This window comes from Leuresthes tenuis, unplaced genomic scaffold (assembly GCF_036924035.1).
Source record: "Leuresthes tenuis unplaced genomic scaffold, fLeuTen1.0.hap1 SCAF_22, whole genome shotgun sequence".
Lineage (NCBI taxonomy): Eukaryota > Metazoa > Chordata > Actinopteri > Atheriniformes > Atherinopsidae > Leuresthes > Leuresthes tenuis.
Genome location: NW_027325376.1, coordinates 25,719,142 through 25,742,963, shown reverse-complemented (window position 1 = coordinate 25,742,963; position 23,822 = coordinate 25,719,142). Strand labels below are relative to the sequence as shown.

Sequence of the window (23,822 nt, the reverse complement as noted above, 5' to 3'; positions counted from 1 at the left end):
CAGGCAGACGGAGACTGCAGAAAGAGTGGTACCATGAAAGGAGAAGGAATTGCAGTCCTTGTTAAGAACAGATGGTGTTATCATGAACACTTTACTGAGAAGGAAGGTCTCTGCAGCCTGGATGTTGAACAGCTGACAAAGTTTGCCTGTGTTACCTGCTGATGCTTCATGTGACATCATCAGCTCAGTTGTTGCTAAGCTACAAACAGCGCTCCAGTGCATTATTTGGAGGTTTCTACCATGCCTTTCTTACTGCTACATTTAGCCTTTCCAACAGTTTGTCAGCTTTTAGAATGATTTTTTTCCATTGTTATTAGTTTATGTGGTTATTTTTCTTCAGTAATTCATACTTTGCTTTTATACTTTACTGGCATGAATTCTAATGAATGGCTCCTCATCAGGCCACTGCAGAGCTTGACGAGCTGATCATTTGAATCAGGTGTGGTGGAGGAGGGAAACATGGAAAACATGCAGGGCAGTGGGTCATGAGGACCGGAATTGAGAACCACTGATCGAGCACAACCCTTCGCAGTAAAACATCCTGTGTGGCTCAGAGTTCTCTGACAGTCCATCTGAAGGCTGTTAACCTGTTCTATATCTTATTACATCTCAGAAAAGAGTTCCTGATGCTTGGGCCCAGCTGCCGTCCCATGGGCCACCTGGTTGCTGTTTTGGTATCTGCTGTGGTTCTTTTTTTGTTGTTTTGATCACTTATCAAAATGCTCACAATGTTTTTGTTCAGGTGAAAGCTTTTCACATGACCGCTACATGAAACAGGAAGCAGTGAACCGTGGAAGAGCTCTTACAGGAGCTGACAACTCAAATGTTCACACTAAAAGCTCAAATCTGACAGTAAAGGCTGGTAGAACTGCTGCTGATGCTCCTGCAGGTGCATGTTTTTGCTTTCTGTCTTTGTACTTTTCTGTGTTTGCTTTGGCTTACTTTACAGGTGATGAAGCTCGCACATACTTTAAAAGGCTTTTTACTCACTTGCTGCTGACTCGCCATCAGCTCTGAGATAAAATAGGAAGCAGTTAAACAGACCGTGAGCGTAAAGTAAACCTGTTGAAGGCAATTGACTGCTCACATTTAGTTTTAAGATCTGCTGTGTGTGCTCACTTTGAAGTGTTCAGATAATGTTTTTAGCTTTTATGGACAGCGGCAACGTTTGTGAAGCATTAGAGTATTTTTGATTGGTTGCACAGTGGGTAGCCTTGGAAGCTGGAAATTTATCATGAGGAGGGGGACTGTGGGAGCAAGGGGCCATCTTGTGCTAGATGGACTAGAACATTATTTTCACTTCTTCCTACTTCACCTTGGTCTGTTAAAAACAGAGATTGCCACATTTTGAATGATTTGTGCGCAGAAATGTCCACCTGGATCTTATCTTTGCATAACTGCCAGCAGTGTTTGACAAATGGAGGTTAGTTGTGTGAACCCTGCATCATTATTCTACAACCAGGAGGAAAGCGGCAAAGCATTTATGTGGCTCAGGGATCCCCAGTGGCCTGTCAGGATTTTCAAAGAAAAGAGGTAGCTGTAATCGTATTTCAAACCTTGTGGTGGAGATTGAAAAAATGCTGCAAAACCTCACATAGCCACTTTTCTCACTTTCAGATTTGAGAGGCCTGCAAGTGTTTAGATTTGTCGGCTGAGCTTTATGTGATCTTGTAAAGACACTGAGGGCAGGTTGGCTCATATAGCAAGCTGCTTTCCCACGTCACGTGTTTCTGACATGCTTCAGAGATTTTTCTTTCTTCTCAACATATCATCAGTTTTCAGATTTATTTCACAGCAGCTACAGCACAAAGTGCAGCAGCTGAAAGCATTCAGATTGAGAAAGTGATAAGAGACGGTGAAAGGAAACTTCCACCCACACCGAGTGTTTTCTTGTTCAGCACGGAGAAGCTGCCAGACACACATTAAGATTAATGACAAATCAGTCAGTAAAACTGCCACCGCGCTTCATTATTGCCATGCGGTTAACGGGCCGGCGTTGAGGTGTTGCCATGGAGACAGCCAAATGGCATAGCCGTTTGAACAAATGGAGGTAAAGAAGCTCTTTGGAACCAGTGAAGGGGGAGCTATTTTGGCAATAGGCAGCAGCGGCTCATGCTGCTTAAGCACCTCATTTGTAGCCTGGCCTGCCATTTAATCTACACTGGAGATGGCATCTCTTCAAAGGTGTTTGTGATTTTTTTTTCAGAGGATTGTCACTCTTGTGGGAAGATGTAAGGTGGTGTAATGGGAAAGAAATGTCACAGCTCTGTGAAAAGATTTGTGGACACTGAAGAGCTGAGGCTCTTTTTATGTTGTCACAGACTAAGATGCTTTCAGTCGCCATGAAAAAAAAAAAAGAGAAAAAACAGATGTGATGTTGTCTGTGATCAGGGACTGTTTAATTATGAACCGCTTCTGTTGAGCTTCTCAACCCACCAAACTTGGTTTACTTCCATGTTATTGATGATGGTGGTCACCATGAACACACTGAGGTGTTGGATCTATAGTTTGCAAACAGCTGAGCTGATGACATCACATGCAGGGTCAGCTGCAGGTAACGCAGATGACCTGCCTCCTTTTCTCAGTAGCATGTCCAGGATTACACCCTCTGCTGGTAACGAGCTCTGCCGTCCTGCTTTTCTCTTGCTGTTCTGTCTGCCTGGGTAGTCTGAGTGCTTTCTGAAACAGCATTGCAGACTGGAAAATGTTCTTGCACCCATGTTTCTGTGAAGCACTTCCCATTGTCCCCAGCAGGTTTGTAAATTTCTCTGTCAAGTTGTCAGGAGTCAACATGACATTTCCTGATTTCTGCAAGCTCTCACTTCACTGGGAGGAAATCCCACAGCACACAGTCCCACGGCTCCGAAGGCGCCGCAGCCTCCTGTGATGGTCACAGATGTGTTCCAAAGCCGCTACCGTAGCTCTTTAAAGTCCTGTCAGCACCCAGACAGCAAGATGCACTGAGAGCAGGGTCCACGTGCGCCTCAACAGCAGCAAATTACTAATGCTTCCTCTGCCCCTTCTGGACAGAGGTGGGGGGCTATATATAACAGACACTGTTAACAATGTTGCTGTGAATCACATAACGTTGTGTTGCTTTTCCTGCATTTCTAATTTGTCAAAAGAAAGCCAACTTTCAGATTTTTTTCATCTTTGTAAAAGGCCAGGGGGGCTTCACAATGGAATTATCAGTGAACGGGACCCCTGGCCTGCAGCCTCATAAACCTGGCAGCAGAGAAACATTAACATAGTTTAAACATTGTCATCAACATGAGCTGTGCATCAGATGTGACCCATGTGTACGCCTCCTTCACAGGAAATATTTTCATCCTGAAGACGAGAAGAAAAAGGTTTCTCTTCTGAGGCTTGTCCAGCTGTGTTTTCTAGTGGTTTGTCATACTTGCCAGTCATGGCCTTGCTGCTGCTTTTGAATCGAACTTTTGAAACTATACCTGTTACCCCACCGATCTGGGCTTTTCAAAAGGGCCTCCTGAGAGACCCTGAAAATCCCAAACTGAAGTCAAACTAGACAACAGTAGCTGAGGTGAGTATCTGCTTTCCTTGAAGAAAGCGTCCTCTGTTCTGTCGGCCAGATTGGTGACAGTGCAAGCCCCTGACAGCATATACACACCCACAGATTGATTCTTTAATGATTGGGCCAACATGTCAGCCATCTCCTGTGCTCTGTAAAACACTTGCATACAATCTTTTAACTCCATACAGGCTTAAGTTCTGGCTTGTGTGCGTATACTACATTAGTCAAGTCACTGCATTGGCCGACGCATAAGATACAGATCCCCAGGCTAAAATATGTCCTGGAAGCTTTAGCACATTCCTTTTCTCTTTGCTGTGGCTTTGATAATGTGATCTGTTTAAGAACTAAGGGGTTGATAAACTCACTGGAGATAAAAGATGCTTTCCTGTACATTAGGTTGTGTTTTTTCCAGTGTGAAGCCTGTCTGAATGAAGAGAGCAATGGCAAACTATAGCAAGATCCTCAGTCTTGATTTTTATCATAAAATACTGCTTTTTACAGCGCCCTACACATTATTATATAAAAACTCCTGGACAGCACAAGTGACAAGAGAGCTGTGCATATCGTAGTATTTAATTTAAGCAGCATAAAGATGTAAATGGCAGCTAAACCGATGATATTTGTGTGGAGATGCGTTAAATCTGACTTTTTAGCCTTATCTGCAGAGACGAGACCTCTGAAGGTGCCTTGTGATATCCAGCACCAACATGTTCGCAGAACATCATTTCACTCCAGAGAGTTCTCTATTGAAGATGCTGCAGACCAGATTTGATATAACTAGTCCTTCTATTTAATTTCATTGGTTTAAATGGCCCTGACAATGTGGTTCCTGTCAAACTTGGTCAGGCCTGTAGTGACAAATCTAACAGCTTTACCTGTTTGAAAGGGAGTAAGTCTGCATTGTACAGCTGTCTCTGGACAGCTATCGTGTTTCACGAATGTGACTCACAGAATCACACTCAGAAAAAATAAGTACACCATCATTGGAGTCCATCTTTCATCTGGAAGAGAGATTATTCACAAGTAGAAAACATTCATGACAGAATGATTCCCATTTGTAGACATTCGAGCAAGTTCATCACAAGGTCAGACGGTGCGATGCTCAGAGAAACTGCAAAAAACCCAAGAGCTACATCTCAGACTCTACAGGCCTCAGTTAGCATGCTAAAGGTTAAAGGTCATGACAGCACAGTTAGAAAAAGACTGAACAAGGATGGCTTGTTTGGAAGGGCTGCAGGAGAAAGCCTCTTCTCTCTAAAAAGAACATGGCAGCACAGCTTAGGTTTGCAAAGCTGCATCTAAACAAAGCACAAGACTTCTGGAACAATGTCCTTTGGACAGACCAGAGCAAAGTGGAGATGTTTGGTCCTAATGCACAGCAGCACGTTTGGAGGAAACCAAACACAGCATATCAGCACAAACACCTCATACCAGCTGTCAAGCACAGTGGTGGAGGGCTGATGATCTGGGCTTGTTCTGCAGCCACAGGACCTGGACACCTTGCAGTCATTGAGTCCACCATGAACTCCTCTGGATACCAAAGTATTCTAGAGGCCATCTGTCCCACAGCTAAAGCTGGGCTGAAACTGGCTCATCAACAGGACAAAGATCCCAAACACAGCAGCAGATCTACAGCAGAATGTGGGGAAAAAGAACAGAATCAAGGTGTTGCAATGGTCCAGTCAGAGGCCAGACCTCAGCCTGACTGAAATGCTGTGGTGGGACCTTAAGAGAGCTGTGCAGAAACCAAAGCTGCAAACCTCAATGAGCTGAAGCAGCGCTGGAGAGAAGCTTGGAGCACGTTTCCTAAAAGAGAGAGACTGATAACGTCAGAGAGAAATCAGCCACTTCCAGTTCTATCGGCTAAAGGTGGATCTACAAGCCGTTGACTCAAAGGGCATACTTAGTTTTTCACTCACTGCTTCTGAAATCAAGGCTTTTTTTTTCTTTTTTTTTTTGTTAAATGAATAATGACAAAGTGTAACATATCCTCCACTGTTGTTTAAACTATATTGTTTTACCTAATTTTAAGACTCTTAGGGTACAGATTAATGTATATGATACCAGATGCATTGAGCTTTCGAATTTCAAGAAGGTGTACTTTCATTCTCACAAGACAGTGCCTCATAACTTTACTCAGATAGCTTAACGATAGTTAATTGGGCTTGGTATTGGAAAAAAACATGGGTTCCTCTTATTTTACATGGTTTGATATAAACCAAGTCATTTTGAGCTCTGACTTCTGTATCGCTTGAACAAAGTCTGTTCTGCTTCGGAATATTCAGGGTCCTTTTCTGCTGAGAAAAAAGAAACGAAACACAGGTGAAGAACTGAAGCAGTGTTCAACCCGTTACAGCTGAGATACCATTGGACGAGTACCACGCAGAGCCAACCAATCACCCCCCTCCCCCGACACGCACACTCTGTTGAGTGGAAAACAAAGAAGAGCTTCAGAAATGTACCAGTTGTTTTACTGTTCCACAGAAATCAAACCTACAGAATTATGTAGGTGTAACCCAAGGTTAGCAAGAGCTGTAAGTGCTGCTGCTGGCATGAAAGGATGGGGAAGGGGAGGAGATGCAGATGGACGGGGTAGCCACCATCTAACAACAGGAACTGAGTTGTAAATGCTGGCTTTGCCTTGTTTTAGTCAATGAACGGAGGGAGAAGGAAGTGGTTCACTGAAGCGCGGTATGTATAGGCTGGCTGTTGGCTTAACAATACCATAGAACATTTGTCCCGTATTTACAGCACCTCCACACACCAAAGCTGCAAGTTTCAAGTCAGAACACACTTAAAATAGTGTGATCATAACAGGCCAAAGGTGGAATTTGTCCACAGATTGAAAGTAAGGCAGATTTAGGGAATTATGGAAATCATTAGAAAAAAATCACTAAGAAAACTCCAATCAATTCTCTGAAAACTGGAACACTTTATTTTAAGGTTTCCAGTGATGGAGGGAGAAGGTCCTGTAATCTGGGGAAGATAGCCATCATCAAGCTTTTCTAATCACACAGTTGGATTTAAAGAAGACAGAACAACCATTTTGTGTGCTGCTAGTTAAAAGGACAACTGGAATCAGCAGGTTAGACATCTGAAAAGAAAAAAAGAAGTCTAAATGAGCCAAAAAATTGCTGTTGCTGCGTCTCCATCTGAACAGAGGTTGCTGATTTGTCTCTCATAGAAGTAATTGTTCAGTTTCTTATTGGGTTTACATAGAACCATTTAATATGTTACCAACTTATTCTTCAGTTGAAGAAAACTAATGAATGACTATATTTTTAAAATAGTGTCTCTGTACAATTGGGCAGTAAATCAATGACACTGTAGACAAATACAGTATTTACTCATAAAAATAGAAAATACCTAACGCTCTGTTACTTATTATAATCCTTAGATGATTAATGGAAATAGCCTTTAACTTTCTTTGGGTTCTAGAACACATGCAGGCAGAGTATCTTAAAAAATAGCATAGCTTCCTGATAAGTTGACCCCTTCTTCTTCAGCTGTACCTTGCTAGTCTCACGTAACCTGCTTACCTAACTTGCTTTGTGAATGCTTACTCCCCAACACAGCCTGAACCCTCTGAGACAAGCTTTCTGTCATTTCTTTAAGGAGTCTTCAGGAATAGTTCTCCAGGCTTCTTGAAGGACATCCCAAAGCTCTTCTTTGGATGTGGGCTGCCTTTTGTTCCGTTCTCTGTCAGATGATCCCACACTGCTTCAATAATGTTGAGGTCCGGGCTCTGGGGAGGATTCATCCCTCCATAAGACCTGTTGCCACTGATTTTCAGTCCACTTCTTGTGTCATTTGGCACAGCTCAGCCTTTTCTCCCTGTTTCCCTTCCTTAAGAATGGCTTCTTGACAGCCACCCTTCCATGGAGACCATTTCTGATGAGGCTTGGGCCAACAGTAGATGGATCAGCTGAAGAGTTTATATTAATTTTTCTTTGTTAATGAGAATCAGTCATTTTCTGTTTGTGGCAAATGATTAACTCACTACAAATATAGAGTATAGACCAGGGAGTCTGTATTTTTGGTACTTTCTATCACATACAGAATGGATTTGGTCATATTCTGGTTTCACTACACTACTCTGTAGTTAATGTACATGTGGTGAGCCAGCTGATGTGCTGGTTGAAGGTGTGCAGACTCCTCACAGCTTAGTCATGCTGTCGTCCCATTCTTACGTTTTATTCTGACGTTAAAGCAGAATTCTTTGTTTGGCTCTGTGGGATCGGCACCAAAGCTGCTTTTAACCGGATTTAAATGGTTGATTCAGGCCATGACACATTTTATTTTATCAAGGGGGCTGATGTGATTATATCTTTGATTTTCAAATCTGATTCCGATGGTCCAGTTTCCTCAAAACTCTTTTCAAGGACACACTTCACACTATGACTAGATTTGCCAACATTTCGGCTATATCTGTTTGGAAATACTTGCAAAACTATTATTCTTTGTCTGTCAGACTGTAATCTTTGGCATTTTTCATGAATAGAACTATAGAAATGGGAACAAGTTGTTTGTCTTAAGTGAGTTTGATGCTTTTTTTTAAGCTGGAATTATTCATAGGTCAGTGTCACGTGAGATAAATACATTTAGAGTATTCTGCTAAATGCAGTTTGTTTCTAAATACCTTCTCTGCATTCCGGGTGTATACAGAAGTTATGGTTATGTAATGATCTTCTTTTTTAGTTTCTCATTGGTCATCATTGTTTTCAGACTATTTCCAACAGTGGAGGTTTAGAACATGTGCTCCTTGGTAACACTATGAACTGTAATATGAATGCAGTACAAATGTTGATCTTCTTCGTCCTGGCCATCAAAGTCAGCGGTGTAGTTTCAGTTTGAGTACTGCTGCCTTTCTGTTTGTCACCAATGAGGACGCAGCTTTCCTGTCACAGGACACGGGGCATGCAGTGAGCAGCAGGAAGGCCGACTAAAGGGTGGAAACTGGAAGCAATAAAACCGGATCTGAAGTTGCTCCTGTGCCTGCAAGCTTGAAGCACGTTGGAGCTCAGGATAGCTACCGATCAAAGCCCTTTCTGTGTTGTACTGGTGCTTGCTTTTCTAAAATCTTTCCCCTGCTCTTTTTTTGCTCTGAATATTTGGATTTGCACACAGCTTTTGTATTTTTCTTTCTGTATTTCTGTTTGATTGCAAATAGGAGACACTTGTTTGTGAGACAGGATTTTTTTACACAACCTATTAGTCCTTTGTCAGATTTAGATTGTGTTCTGGGAGTTTAAACAAGGTCTGAGCACCTTGACTTACAGAAAGAACCCCTTGAGATGACACACCATCAAAAAATAGAGCATCCAGCTCACTTCACAGGTTACTTGTTGACAACGCCTCTGTGTGCTGCTGATCTGGGATCAGGAGGATCCCCATGAATTTGATCTCCTTGCCCCATCTCACTGGAGTCCTCTTCTCCATCTGTGTTGTGTCCCCTGAGGAAGGTGTGGCTTCACACCTTTGTGTTTTATAGTCTCGTCTGTGCATATGGTGTTTTTGTGTGACATGGAGTCTGTTTTTCTGCGTTTCTGCCATTGTTTTTCCATGTTCTCTGGTCATGCTGCTGGGCTGGATACTTTGTAACGTTAACATGTTTTCGACCATCATTGATGGAATGAAAATACACGATTAGATCTGTGGGGTGTCGAGCCTTTTTACTGGTCCAGACTGGCCACCTGCTGGGCCTCCTTTGTATCCAGTTGGATGAACACTAACTCGGATGTTTCTTGTGGTTTCGTCTTTTATCTCGGCAGATTAATTTTGACCCTGTTTCGGGGTGTTTCAGTGGTCTCGCTGTTAGCTCATTAGTGTGAGGTCATTTAAGGGAGCTCCTGTATAACTATTGACACTACAGTATGTGTTTTAAGAGTTGCTCAGTCAGACAGATTCTATCCCTGCTGGGATGCTAATCATCACCCACCTCTGTTACAGTGGGTCATGTCGCGACTAATCAATATTTTGTATACGAGAAAATGCGATTCTTACTCTTTTATCCACCCTGCACTGACTGAAAAGTTAGACTCTCTTTGTTCTTCTCTTTTTAATGTTCTTTAAACGTATCGGTTGTTTTCATTGATGCTAGTATGCTGGCCTCTGGCTGTGTGAATGTTCAGATGCACCTTTTAACCAAGCATGAGGCAGCTCCAGTTCCTTCTTTCTGTGCTCCTACTTTGAGGTTTGCTTCAGGTTTTCCAGGACTATGTCTGAGTCCAAGGCATCAGTGCTTTTAAAGTCTGCAGCCCATAACATCATATGTCATAAAGCTGCACTGTGTAGACAATTTAGTAATTGGTGAATTCAAAGAAAATGAATTGACAGCTTACCGTAAATTCCGGACTATAGAACGCACCTGAATATAAGCCGCACCCTCTAATTTTAAAAAGAAAATCCATTTTGTACTTGTACAGGCCGCACTGGATTATAAGCCGCAGCTGTCCACATTGTAATATGAGATATTTACACAGAAAGATTTGACATGGCTCTCCCTTCTCACATTTGAGAATGTGTTGCTTTTTTGCTACATAGACAGTAGTGATTATTTCAGTTTACCATCTTTTTACCATTTGTCTCGTCATTGAACACACAGTGTCAGGTTAACCTTTTTTAAAGTGTAAGATAAAGTCACTTCAGCAGTCTACAGAGTATCTGTATCAAATAAAAAAAAAAAAACACATTTTAAACAAAGCAAAAGTTGGACGTAAATGAGTGTATTTTCTTACTGAACATAGATTGTGCCGGTACAGAAGGCGGATTGATAAGGATATTCCATTGTTTCCATATTTTTCCCATTCATTCTTTCTCTAAAATGGGGTTAAAACGCAGGTTTTTTTTCTTCTTTTTTTTGCAAGGAGCACGCCTGTGCCGCAGGCGTGGAGACTGTCGTCAGGGTGATGCATTGGTGTGAGGACCATCTCAGGTGGCTTTATTGTCTGAGCTATAGGAATAACATTCATGATTTTAGTATAACATTTTATCTGTTCTATGATTCATGTCAGTAGCCAAGCCAGTTGCTCTTGGTGATATGTGGCTGTGAATATTTAGATGTCAGTATTATAGGAAGTATAAATACTATCATCTATTATAGTATTTATTGTAGAGCTATACACATGTGCATTTTTCTCCTGTCCTTCTTCAGTCCTCCTGCCCAGCTTGTAAAATTTCAGGGCCTGAAACTCTGAGCTTTGTTAGTTTCTCCACATTTGACCACCAACATTTTGATTACCTTTCCAAGTTTGAATACTGAATAATATTGAATGAATGTCATTGCCTCAGCTTGAGAAAGGATGTTTTTTAGAGTTACCCTCTCTGGGATCCAGATCTGGAGTCGTGTGTGTGCGTATATCTGCTAAATGTATATTCTTTAGAAAAACATATCTAAATTATTTAAGATGAGGCAAATGTTCTCAAACTAAAAGATACTGGACTTGATGGGAAGTCGAAGCTTGTCTTAGGATGTCATAGTGAAATTATTCCCTATCACCTTGGTGATGGAGACGATTTAGAACAGTGTTCTTACTTTTTACTGGGAAAAAATATACTTAGTAAGTTAATAATGTGCCAGGCAGTTAACTGTGTTAGATGGATAGATTGTAGCCGGTTGCATATTATCTTTGTGTCTAATGTTTGACAACACTTGTATATTCACACACAGCACAACACTTCTTTTGGAGCTTGTTCATTGAAACTTACTCCTCACTCTCTGCTTGACCAAGTTCTGGGACAAATTCCAATAATTATCCGTAATTAAAGAATCACAGCCAAGATGTGTGAGGATTAATACTCTAGTAGAGAGATTTGTTAGTGCTTTTCATTGCTGCATGTGGACGTTTGCTGTCAAATTGCTGCCATTTATTGGACAAATGATGTTGAAATGAATAGTTGGATTAAGAAGAAAAAGGTTCAGCGGAGACTCATATCTGTGACTCAAGCCTCACTAAAGAATTTCTTCTGTCCAGTCTTTTCCTTTGTTTTATGGTCACTTCGTCGTTTGGCTTGGCCTCATTACAAAGCAATCTGTGTAGAGAGGGCAAATACATAGTGACTGGCATTGTTCTGTGATTGGCATGCCAGCTTAAACCAAAGGCCACGCTAATAAACACCAGGGCCCTGTCCATCTCAGAGAGCTTCTTTGACCACAGGCCAGTGTTTTTGTTGCAGGTCAGTGGCTTCATTGTGTCTGTCTGCCCTGAGACGCTCCTTCAGATGATGTAACCTTTTCAACCTGAACTACTGAACCCTGGCCAGGAGGCTGCACAGACCTCTCCTGCACAAGTCGTCGGGCACATGTTATCTTTCAAAGCACAACCAGTTTCTATCACTCAGCTCTCGAGTTGAATCCTTCATTGTGTGAAATAATTAATCTGTGTTCATATTCAGAATAATATTACTGATAAGAGAATCCGTATTTATACCGATCAAACTGTAACAGTACCCATTCCTAACAACATGTCTTCATTTGAACTTTAAAGAACAGTGAAAGTTCCTCAGAATCCAGCGAAATGGCTCCATTTGTCCTGGTTTCTTTCTTTTTCTTTTTCCGGTTTTGGGCTCAGAACACTACAGAAAACTAGAGAAACTCATTGCTGGTTTGTCATCGTATGGAAAAAGATGAGTTCTGAATTCCTGTGAATGAGAAGCTTTAACAAGCAAATGAATTAAAAGGTAATTAAGATAAATGAATCGATCATCAAGCTTTTTTACTCTGACCCCTGGCAGAGTCCATGTTTCCGAGGCTGAAACGTTTTAAATGTAACTCGTGCACTTGTGGTGCACTTTGACTTCTCAGCTCTGTGGATGGCAGTGAGTCTGCTTGTCATCCACCACTCTGATGGAGACATTTGTGGTGACTCACGTGGCACGAGCAGCTGAGGATTTGCTTATCTAGTATCCATGAGTGCGAAAGTCTTAAGTCTCACACACATATGTAACCACTTGCTAAATCATTTCCTCACTGTGCAGAAGGATGGGAAAGACAAATATTCAGCCTGAGACGGCTGGGGTAGAATAAAAAGAACATGCAGATGTCCATTTTTTTTACATATCACATTATTCAATTTTAAATCTCGGGGTCACATTTTGATTCAGAATTGATACTTTACTCAGTACTAAAGAGTTCTAAATTTAGAAGGTAAGTTTAAAAGAATAATGGAGGCTTTGGAATTGACATATTGAAACGGTTTAACCAGTGATTATAATACAAATAATGTGATGTAGATTAGAAATAAATGGGTTCACCTTTTTGAGCTAAATGCATGTGAAATGTTGCTTTCTCTGTAATAATAAATGAGATGATATCCTCTAAAGTTAGAAAGTGCTGCAGTGCTTGTTGTAATTCTGGGAGAGGGTGATGATGTGAGCCTGCTGTACTTAACTTTTCTTTTGCCTTCTTCTTCTCTGGAGCATTGTATCATAGAATCCAGGCTGGTTGCGGTCTTGTCAACAACTAGTCTTGTATAAGACTGGTTTAAAAATCAATTTTGTGAATCATTTCTAAATATTGTAAAAAGAAAATGTTATTTGTAGGTGTGTTGTTGTTCTAGTTGATATTCAGAAATTTAGCCTGTTGGTACCTGCTTTTCAATCACTGGCAAAAGTAATCTTTAGCAGGCCTGTTCGTCCGGAGAGTGTTCGCATTTGCACAGTGAAGATTTTCTAAGGAGCCCCCACTGCTAGCTGCTTATCGATGCCAGCTAACAAAGCACATGCAAGCTACACTTCCCTTTCTGATGCTTCCACTGCAAGCACCAGATACTTCAAACATGTAAGGCTCATTCTATCCAGAGATGGATTTCCACACCTGTGTCCACACACCCATGCAAATCTTTCAGACCACCTCGCTGAACGCAGCTCAGGAACCGAGCAGCCTTTCTGAACAGGCTCGTTCCAAAACCAAACATTTTGAGGGAGGGATCTTGTAAACTGTGTAAGACCCGATGAAACGTATGGGGCCTCGTGATTATTCTGTATGTAAAATAGAAGTCATGGCAGAGTAGTTTGACACGTGTTGAGGGCTGCTGAAAAGAACCAAGCATTGCAGAATCGTCACTAAAAGCTTTTTGGCATGACTGAGGGAGTTTCTTACAGAGCTGCATGCTCCTGGTTCTGCTGAAATGTAAAATGTTGCACTTGTGTTTTACTGACTCTGAAAACAGTCCATTAGACTTTATTCACAGTGCAGTTTGCTCTGTAGCTAAACTGAAAATTGCCAGCATGACATGACATTAATCCAATTAAGCACTGAAAATAACCAAAAAAACATGTAGACAGTATGTCCTTTAGTGCAGTTTCTCTTTGCAGCTCAAGCTGATTCATCTCCTCTCCTTCTCCACCTCAGTTTATGTGAAGGTGCCTGGTGAATGGGCTCTTTTAGCAGGGTGTAACTGAACCTGACCCACATGCACAATTAACGCTAACCCATAATATTTGTTCAGTCGTGTTGGGACTTGGATGGCTTGGCTCCAGCGGTGAGGGCAACCTCGGTGCAGTCAGCTGAGCCATCAATCACCGCTGCTTCCTTATGAGTGCGTGGTTCCAAAATGAAATGCGAGAGCACAGAAATGAATCGACTGGTGCCAAAGTACGGAGGGTAAATCAAGGCGTTGTTGAAAGTTGTATTCCTGGTAAACCAAAAGCCAGTTTGCTTCACATCCCCTCTTGGTTCTGCCTAAACGGTGACTTGAGAAATGCATGCAAGACCAGATGAATTAGTTTTCTAATGTTCCCTGTTTCTGGAACTTTAACAGGTGCAGTGCAGTAATGATCTGGAGACTGTTAAGTTGTGACTGCCAACAAATTCGGAAGATTCTGAGCTCCTCAAGTAAAGAAACCTATGTAAAATGAGTTTGCTTGATGTGGTGCCATTGTTTCTGTCTGAAAAGAGAGCTTGGATTTGGTCCTCTTCTAGTAAGATGCAAGTCCATTATGAAAATGAAGCAGCACAGGCTCAGCGCCTCATGTGGGAGCCAAATGGGATTTAGTTTGGAAGTTCGCTTTGAGCCAATGTTATCTAGGATCAAATGAAAGCTGAAACTCGAGTTCATCAGGAAACACACTTGGGTTTTCACGTGCATGAACTTAATTATTGCTTTTTCTGCAGAGTCCATAGGGATGGTATCTGGCAAACACTCACTCCTCCAGGGAGAAACACCTGAGATCTAGCAGAGTTTGTTTGTCTTTTATGTCCCATCGGGGGTAAAATGGGGAAGTCTTGACCTTGTCATCAGATTTAAAAGCTCTGGTTCTAATCTAAGCAATAGCTTTTTGTGTTTATACGTCAGAGCAGGCAATGGAAATGTGAGTTAATGAGATCTCAGGAGAAAAGAGTGCCAGGTTCAGTGACACATTAAATGCAGCAAAAGCAATTCACGCTTTTATATGCAGTCACCTGATTTTACATGGAGAGACTATGATGAATGGATCTGTTTTACAAAGGCAGATTAATGCCATCAAGATTTAGTTACTCACTCAGGACACATGGATACTAGATAATCATTTAGCTGAAGTTTTTTTTTAATAAATATCTGCAAATTCAAGGATGCAAACAGAGTAGTTTTTAGCTAATAATCTTGTTATTCCCTGTCGAAGCAGCTTCAATTCAACTAGATTTCCACTTGTAAAATTAAGTATTTTATAAGTATGATTTTATAATTTTATGTGTATATGTATGTATGTGTATATATATATATATATATATATAGGTTTGCACAGATTTTATCACACTCCAACAAAACTCCATCAAGTGAAACTAAGATGAGCTGTACTGTGTCAGTTTGTAGTTTATGGGATGTATGTCAGTAAAACCATTTAAAGTTGTGAAGCTCCTGAGCCACTGGTATGATTCAGGGATTCCTCGACAGCAATGACCACATCGAAAAAATAATATCTGAAAAGGTAAATATTTCGTTTTTCTGGTCGAGCTGATAACAAATGCCAGATCGAAAGGCTGCTTAAATGCAGTGGTTGAGAGGGAATTTTTTAGTCAATGCAGGTTCCTGTTGGGAACTTTTTTAAACTTGCATAAAGATTGATGGAGATTTCATGAGATGTCATTTGAATTTGCTTTTGTGTTATTTTTCTTCCATTTTTCCCAGAAGACATGTTGTTTTTTCTGTTTGTTTTAAATTCAAAATGAATGTATGATCCAAAAGAAAAACTTCCTAATATTGATGGAAGCCGCTGCAGCGCACTCAGCTGTTTAAACCAATCTCTCTGATTTGGGCGGCTGTAGCTCAGGAGGAAGAGCAGTCGCCCACCAATCAGAAGGTCGGTGGTTCGACTCTGGCTTCCCCAGGATACATGTCAAAGAGTCCTTGGGCAAGACACTGAACCCCACGTTGCCCCCCCAGTGTATCACTGGGGTATGAATGTGTGTGAATGATTAGAAAAAGCATGTAGTTATGTGTAAGACGTGCTGTATGAGTGTGTGTGAGTGGGGTGAATGCGGCATGTAGTGAAGCGCTTTGAGTGGTCAGTTAGACTAGAAAAGCGCTAGTCTAACTGACAAGTCCATTTACCATTTGTCAGCCTCCTTGTGTTGAAGGTTATTGACCTCTTTTTAATAACATGTCTCTCTTTTTCACTTCAGTGTGCAAGGATCCCCCATACAAAGTGGAGGAGTCTGGATATGCAGGCTTCATCTTGCCTATTGAGGTTTACTTCAAAAACAAGGTACTACCACTCATGGTTGATGTTGACCTGTGAGCTTTACAGCAGGTTTTTCTGTTCGATTTGTGGTTTCACAGGGACAAATATCAAAGATATCAATGCTGATAATAATGCAACATGTATTTGAACAAATCTAAAATATAAACAAGTGATTTAAAAGCAATATGCAGATTTTCAGAAAAGCGTGTGAAGCTCTTATAAGCACACACCCCGGCTCACTGGCAGTAAATGCTCCAGAAGGTGAGCTTCTACAGTTACAGAAGACCAGTGAATACTGAGGAAACGTTTGTGTCCAGAAACATCTTTAGAGCATATCAGGACTGCAGAGCGTGTAAAAATAGCTCAAAATTTGATTTGAAATGTATCCAAATGTTCTAATTCTTCCCTTTCCAGTAGTTTTGATTATCTGAAGGGAGTTTGCTGAAAAAGGAGTAACTGCTCATTGGTTCTCTCTTTAGTTTTGGTCCATGCATGGTCTTTTTTAGCATTTCTGCCATATGATAGCTTTTAATCGTTGCTTTTCTTTGTTACAGTGGGTAATAATATGAAACCCCTGAACTTGATATTTTTGGAAGTATTTGAAAAATGTGAAATATGAAGTTGAGCTGCATTCAGAATTCCATGTTTTTGGACTCTTAACCCATATAGAGTATTTTACTGGGAGCAAGTCATTTTTATTTTCCTTTCAGAGCTTCCAGTACTTTGACATTACTCTAAGCAAGTCTGCTTCACCGTATATCTGAATGAGTGTACAGTGACAGTCTCTCCAGAGCTGACTAGTAAGATTTGCATATCTCTTTGAGCACAGCAAAAGTCTGAACTTAAACGGATGGTCAAAGGCAAATGTGCTATTCAGAGGAACCCTATGGGATTGGGTCATAGGTCTTCTCCTGAAATAGCCGTAATAAGCAATGACTTTTCTTTTAACAAAAACAAGTGAGTGTCCAAAAATGTTGTCGCTGGTGGTGCTTTTTCATTTTCCTTTCTTTTCATGACGCTGGTGGCAACTGAACGCGTCAGTGTCATAAGTGAAGTACCCTCCCCCCCGATGCTTTTCCAACATTTTGCAACAGCAATCTGTGACCAACATATTCTGTACATATCACTTTGAACACAGCCCGAGTGAGAGATGCTGCAGTCATATTAACAGATGGACATTCACAGCAGCTGTAGGTTGATTCTGCTCTGCTGCTTTTGTGCAGCCTCCAGTCTTCAACCAGAAATCCATGTTTTCAACCGCATGCAACATGTAGGGTTGGGTACCGAAAGGGGATGCAAACTCTGAAACTGATAATGTAATGCAACATCAGACTATAAACAGTATGTATTCATCTTATATCTCATTTGAAAATATATAGATTCATATTAAAAAGAGAACATAATGCCAACCCTACCAATGACACACTTGTCATGTAATATGAACTGTGATGGTAACGTGATCTGTACTTTGAACTTGGGCAGTAAAATATGCAAATATCTTGTGCTAATATCATGAGCATATCATAGCGCTCTCTGTGAGGAGGTTGATAGTGTGAGATCAGTGTCTTAATGCGGTTACTTTAACAAATGAATGAAGGTAATAAACATATGCCATGTCAAATAATGTTATTAGTGACACAAATGCTGGCCTTTAAGGGTGCGTTAAGCAGCCGTAACTTAAGAGCCTGTTCCTGCCCTGTGCTTTGTTCTGCTTAGGTCTTCATTAAATAGCTGTAAGACTGTCTAAGAAACAACACTGAGCGATGACGTGTCGCTAAAATAACTTCAAGTTGGTAAAGTCTCGCCTGTCTGAATTTCATTGTTCTCCCTCCTTTCCTGTCTTGTTGGCTCACCACTTTTCCTCAGGAAGAACCGAAGAAAGTTCGCTTTGATTACGACCTCTTCCTCCACCTGGAGGGTCACCCACCTGTCAATCATCTTCGCTGTGAGAAGCTCACCTTCAACAATCCAACGGAGGAGTTTCGGAGGAAGCTGCTGAAAGCTGGAGGGGTATGATTGAGACTGGGGCTTAAACGGGAAGAATTTTTGTGACTAATCCAGGGAACGGAGGTCACTGCTCCATTATTGATTATCTTAGCATTGTAAAAGATTGGTAGCACCTGGTAGGTATTCATATTGAATTTTATTTCTGTCAGCAAAAGCCAACAATATTTTTTTCAAGTCTTAGTTTAGGCAGTGGTCCTTAGGCTTGAGCACAGTGTTTCCTATTTAAGACACAATCTTTAGCAACTCCTCACAAAACACACTGACTAAACCTCCTTTTTTAACAGCTGGTCATTACAGTTTTTAACAAATACTAAGTAATTTGTTGTCACTGTTATAAGTTTAAGATTTTACTAAAGGCTGGCACTTTCACCTCTCAGTTCAGAGGTTCCTGGATTGAATCGCAGCCTTCTGTGTGGAGTTTGCATGTTCTCATTATGCCTGTGTGGGTTCTCTCGGAGATCTGGCTACCTCCACAGTCCAAAAACATGCATGTCAGCTTAATCTGTGTTTCTAAGTGACCATAGGAGCGAGTGTGAGCGTGTGATAGATTAGCAAAAAGTCCAGGGTGTACCCTGCATCTCGCCCAATGGCTCAAGTCCTCCCCAACCCTGAACAGGATTGAACAGGTATAGAAAATATATAAATGAAATCCCTTTTTTCTGACAAGATTAAGATAAGATTTATTGTCATGTCACACTGTATGAAATACACAAAGTTTCTCCTCCGCTTTTAACCCATCCAGGTTGGCACCTGTTGAACATGCACATGCACAGCGTCACACACTCATAGACTCACACTCATACACTGGAGCGCCTGGGGAGCATGGGGGTGTGGTCCCTTACTCAAGTGCACCTCAGTCGTTGCAAGGACTGACACCCCTCCAGCAATCTTTCACCAATCTTTGAGTGGCGAGAGTGGGAATCGAACTGCCTAACGACCCACTCTAACCGCTGAGCCACGGCCCCTCGTCTGGAAAGGGTCATAAGGGCATCCACCGCGAAGACTAAACAAAATAGTGCAGACATATTTTGATACCCAAAAGGCCTGTTCTGAAGCGATTACATAAGAGAGTCACTTCAGCACAGCCCTGTAAGAAAGCGCCACAGTGCCAGATTTTGGATAGTTACAGCTGAAGATCACTTCCTCACTCATTCATATTGTGGCTTCACTGCTCCATGCATTGTAGTTCAGCCCCAACCACGTATGAATGTCATCTGTGCAGGACTCAAGACTGCAGAGGAAATATAGACGGCTCTGGACATGAGGAATCCTCTCAATTGAGGGATTGAGCTGAAGTGTGGCCTGTGCTGAGGAATACTGCTTGTCTGCCACATTTTAGCCAATATTCAGATTCCTATTTGGATGTTCCAGATATTCCGATGGTTTAAAAACTCTAAACTATGTAAGAGACATGAATGTAATCAGCATCTCTGCTGCTGATTATGTGATGATAAAGCATCTTTGAAGATGATGACAGTTTATGTTATAACTTTTTGTACAACACCAGATGTTACTAAGTACTTTGACAATGATTTAAAAGAAGTCCCTTCACAGGCAGAAAGTATCAAAGCCAAGGGTCGATGGCCAAAATGTCAAATGTGCAGCCCCAAAATGCAAAATGGAGTACAGTGACATCATGATGGTCATTTCCATTTGTGTTGTACAGTGTCTACTAATGGGGCATCTGTAGTGTCAGTATGTTAAAGGCATGATTCCATTTTTTTTTTCTGTGAGGAGTTCACCACGACTGTGCCAACCTCCTGTTATCAGTGTTTCCAACAGGCTATTTCTTTGTTTTATCGGTCTTGTCTGTAGTTTGTGAACTTAATTTGATAATATGCGTCTTAACAAAAATACGTTTTGATGCTTTCAGAATGTTTCAAAGCACTAAAATCATCTGATCTTGATTGAAATAGTATTTATTTTTTTTGTTACAGAATTGCATTATTTTACCATTCCTCTGTTGGGAGTACAATTGGTCAGTTGCCCCCCTTCCACTGGATTTCTGTAGTCTGGAGTTTTATGGCCAGACCAAAGTGCTCTCCATTTACTTTGCCCCTCACCCCTGTCTTTGTCTGAAGAGGTGTCTGACATAGCATGAGACGTAGTTCAGGTCAAGAGTGTAATCATTCTAATAGCTACAGATAAGTTATTTCAGTGTATTCCACAGACACAGAAAGTAATACATTTGGGTTTGCTTAAGCTGAATGTCATTGTGTGTGTAAAATATAAATGAAAACTGAATACAACAATTACTTAAAACTCTTTTTAGGTTGTACAAAGCCTGGTGGTACATGTCATTTGTGGAGCAGCACAATCCAGCTTGAAGCTGTTTTTGTGTCCTGCACAGTCATATGTTTGCCTCCATACTGCCGAGAAAGTGATCTGTCGAATGGTCGTGACATGCTGCCCGCTTCACGACATTTCTGCTCACAGTGGGCTTTCCATCAATGCAAGAGATGTTTGACCAAACGCTTACATACGCTGGCTCGGGATAGATGGCAAACGGTAGAGTAGAGTGCCTGTGTAGAAATCCCTCCGTTAGCTCTCCTATAGCCGCAAGTAGCCACATAACAGCAGCTATGAGCTAACAGCAGCTATGAGCTAACAGCAGCTATGAGCTAACAGAGCTATGAGCTAACAGAGCTATAGCACACGTTCATTCATTCATTCGTCTTAAAGTATTGGTGAAATAAAGACAGATAATGCCTTATTTAGAGGCTGCATCCTCTAAGCCCCGTTCACTCCGTTATATGGATCTCCAGTTATCTAAATATCTTCCGAATGACGCAGACTTTCGCCAAACTGTTCACGGTGAATAGATGAACGTATTTCATGCCAGAAATAAGGTCCAGGTTTAAAAATACCAGAGTTCCCCTTTAAGAAGAACCCATTTTTCACCAATACCCTGTAATACTGTAGCAGGCAGATTCTTAGCCTACTTACTTTGTGATGTTGATATTGAATTGTTAAATATTTCAGCTGAACTGTTCGATGTTATCTCTGGATAGCTGGATAGTGTAGTGGTATGATTTCTACCTTCCATGTGGGAGACCTGGGTTCAAATCCCCTGCATGAAAGGTACTACCTCCAGTAAGGGTCCTTGGGCAAGACCCCCTTACCCTATCTGCCTACCTGTAAGTCGCTTTGGATAAAAGCGTCAACAACAACATCTCTGTCCCATTACTTTTAAACAAGTGGTTGAAGTTGGACTGTAATTATGTTCTCCTTTTTTGTTTGTTCACAGCAACGTGATCCTCAGAAACGGGGTTCAGAAGACTCAAAAGTAAGATTGCGTACAAGCTTTTCTTGTGATTAGTTCTGGACACCTTGGAATCGTGCATTAAAACAGCTGTCAGTTTTTTTTCTGGCTTATTAATCATGTAGCCCATCACCTCAGTAGAAACAGCTATGTTGTCTTTGCTGAATAGTTGCTCGTTGTTGTAGCCCTGTACTGAAAGATATTACAGAAATAAGTTGTTTTAAAATGTGGGCTTTTGATGGTTTTGGCTCTGAAGATGGCAGCGAACTAATTTATTTCTCCTTAGTGTATCTTATTCCTTATAAAACCCTTCTCTTAATGCTTAACTGCTCTGAGCAAACAGCTGTTATTCTTTTAAATAAGTGCCTGTAGAACAGCTGCCTGTGTTGACCTGGACACTCACAAGAGATTTTGAAACTTAAATTTCTTCTGACTGCATGAAGAATAAGAAAAAGAACAAACCATTGAGATTTCAGTGGTACCGCTACTTGGCTGGTATTCTTCTTGGTTCTCTTTGTTATACCTTTGGAAAGAAAAGAGTCACTACTGTTATTTTTTTCCTGCTGGAAATGAGTCTACCTCTCTCAATCTTTTCTTTTGAGTGAGAAATGAATTGAACAATGTTTCCTTTATGGTGTTTTTACATAAAAAATAAAAGATGCCGATTATGTCTTCAACAACTGCGTTGATCACTGACATTAGAGGGAAGCTGACAAGCCAGGACAGCATTTGGCTAATGTTCCTAATGCACTAAATTCACCAAACTCTATGTGAAGTCTCCAGGTGTAACACATGTAACAACAGGTGATGAAGTTCGAGCAGGACTGCGAATAACTGTTAATGCTGCACTTTCCCTAGAGATATCCACAATTTGCACAATGATCCTGTTGGCTTGTTGCTTTTCCTCTGGTAGGTGATGGTAATGCAGGAGGGTTCGACCTCCCTGTTCAGCCAGCACCTCAAGCTGCCTTCGCTTCCCAACAGCTCACTGACATCCTCCTTTTCTGACCCAAAGAAGAGCAAAAGTTTCCACGGATCAAAGGTCAGTGTTAGTTCCAGGTACAACCCACAGCTAAATGACCCACTGCATTATTTTCCTGGCCACTCCAGCTCTGAAATGTTTTACTCCTTCAAAGTCTCCAGGCCTTAATCCCCCACGTATGTGGCAGGTTCAAAGATGTTCGAGATATTCCAAAGACATCCATTTTGGCTTACGTGCAGTATGTCTTCAGCTGTCTGTCACCCAGCCATAAACTCTTACTCCCCTGACTCTGAGACACGGTGTGTTTAGATCTAATGTCCTTCTAGAGATTTGATATGTGAAAGTTATTTTACAGTACAAGATGAGTGGAGACATTAAGAGATGGGTGGAAGGGAAAGATCTTGATCACTCTTAAAGACTTTGTGTAGTGTTGTTGTCTGTTTTGTTTTTTTACAGGTGTAGCAGCTGGTTGTCTGGTTTTTGTTTCTATTTTTGTTCTGTTTCTTCTTCTTTTCTCTTCCTCTTTCCCTGTCCCCCGGTCAGGTTCGGCATTACATGTTAAATATTGTAACAAAAATAAATAAATAAGCAGTTATTGAGCATCAAGGGGAGCTTTACATTCATAAAGCTTCCCTTGGCAAAGCAAATGTTTCTGGCATAAACAGTATTCAGATTACAGTTCTGCTGCCATAATGCTGGACAGGACAAGGGGAAAAAAGACTTTGTGTAGGATTTAAAACATTATCTTGGTAAGCACAGAATGTGAAGTGTATGAGAATAAAGTGTCATGTTGTTTCCATTATGCGTTATTTTTAGTCCCTTTTTAAATGGTGTCATTTAAGAGCCAGGTTAGCAGAGGCCCATTTCACATGGAAACGGTTTCCAGTCTAAACAGTGGATGTGATGAATTACTTACGGAGCAGGAGGTCTCACTCACATTCAAGTCCATTTTTACTGCTCAAGTATCAGAACACTGGACATTTTGACAAGAGGAACTAAATACGACGGTGTCCTTTGTTTTTAATTCCTTAAAGTTGAAGGCATTATTATTACTTATCCACACCTGAAACATGTGTAATGATATCTGGTCTACTTAAGGTTTTTATGCTACAACAGCACACGTGCCAGACTGAGTCAGAGTAAAAAAGATAGATGAAAAGACAAATACAAACAAAATACAAAAAGAAAAAAATGATTAACTAATGTCTAATTGCATTACATTTTGTACATAACGGTGTCTTTGACTGTTAAAGACCAATGTACATTGGCAAGATTTGCTCAGGACTGGTTGAAATTTGTGTCTGTGAAGGTCAAAGTTAGTATAAGCTGATAGCTTAAAGGCATAAACTTCAAGATGGACCATTCAGCATAGCTTT

General features: G+C 41.1%; 1 protein-coding gene across 2 annotated transcripts in view; it reads left to right on the top strand.

Moving 5' to 3' along the window:
- Window positions 1–23,822, top strand: part of mllt3 (MLLT3 super elongation complex subunit) — a 45,534-nt gene that overhangs the window by 2,700 nt on the left and 19,012 nt on the right. For both annotated transcript variants that reach the window (XM_072376590.1, XM_072376589.1), the window contains exons 3-6: window positions 16,137–16,219; window positions 18,062–18,205; window positions 21,450–21,488; window positions 22,378–22,506. In XM_072376590.1, the coding sequence (XP_072232691.1) occupies window positions 16,137–16,219; window positions 18,062–18,205; window positions 21,450–21,488; window positions 22,378–22,506 (395 nt within the window). The remainder of the gene's footprint in view (window positions 1–16,136; window positions 16,220–18,061; window positions 18,206–21,449; window positions 21,489–22,377; window positions 22,507–23,822) is intronic.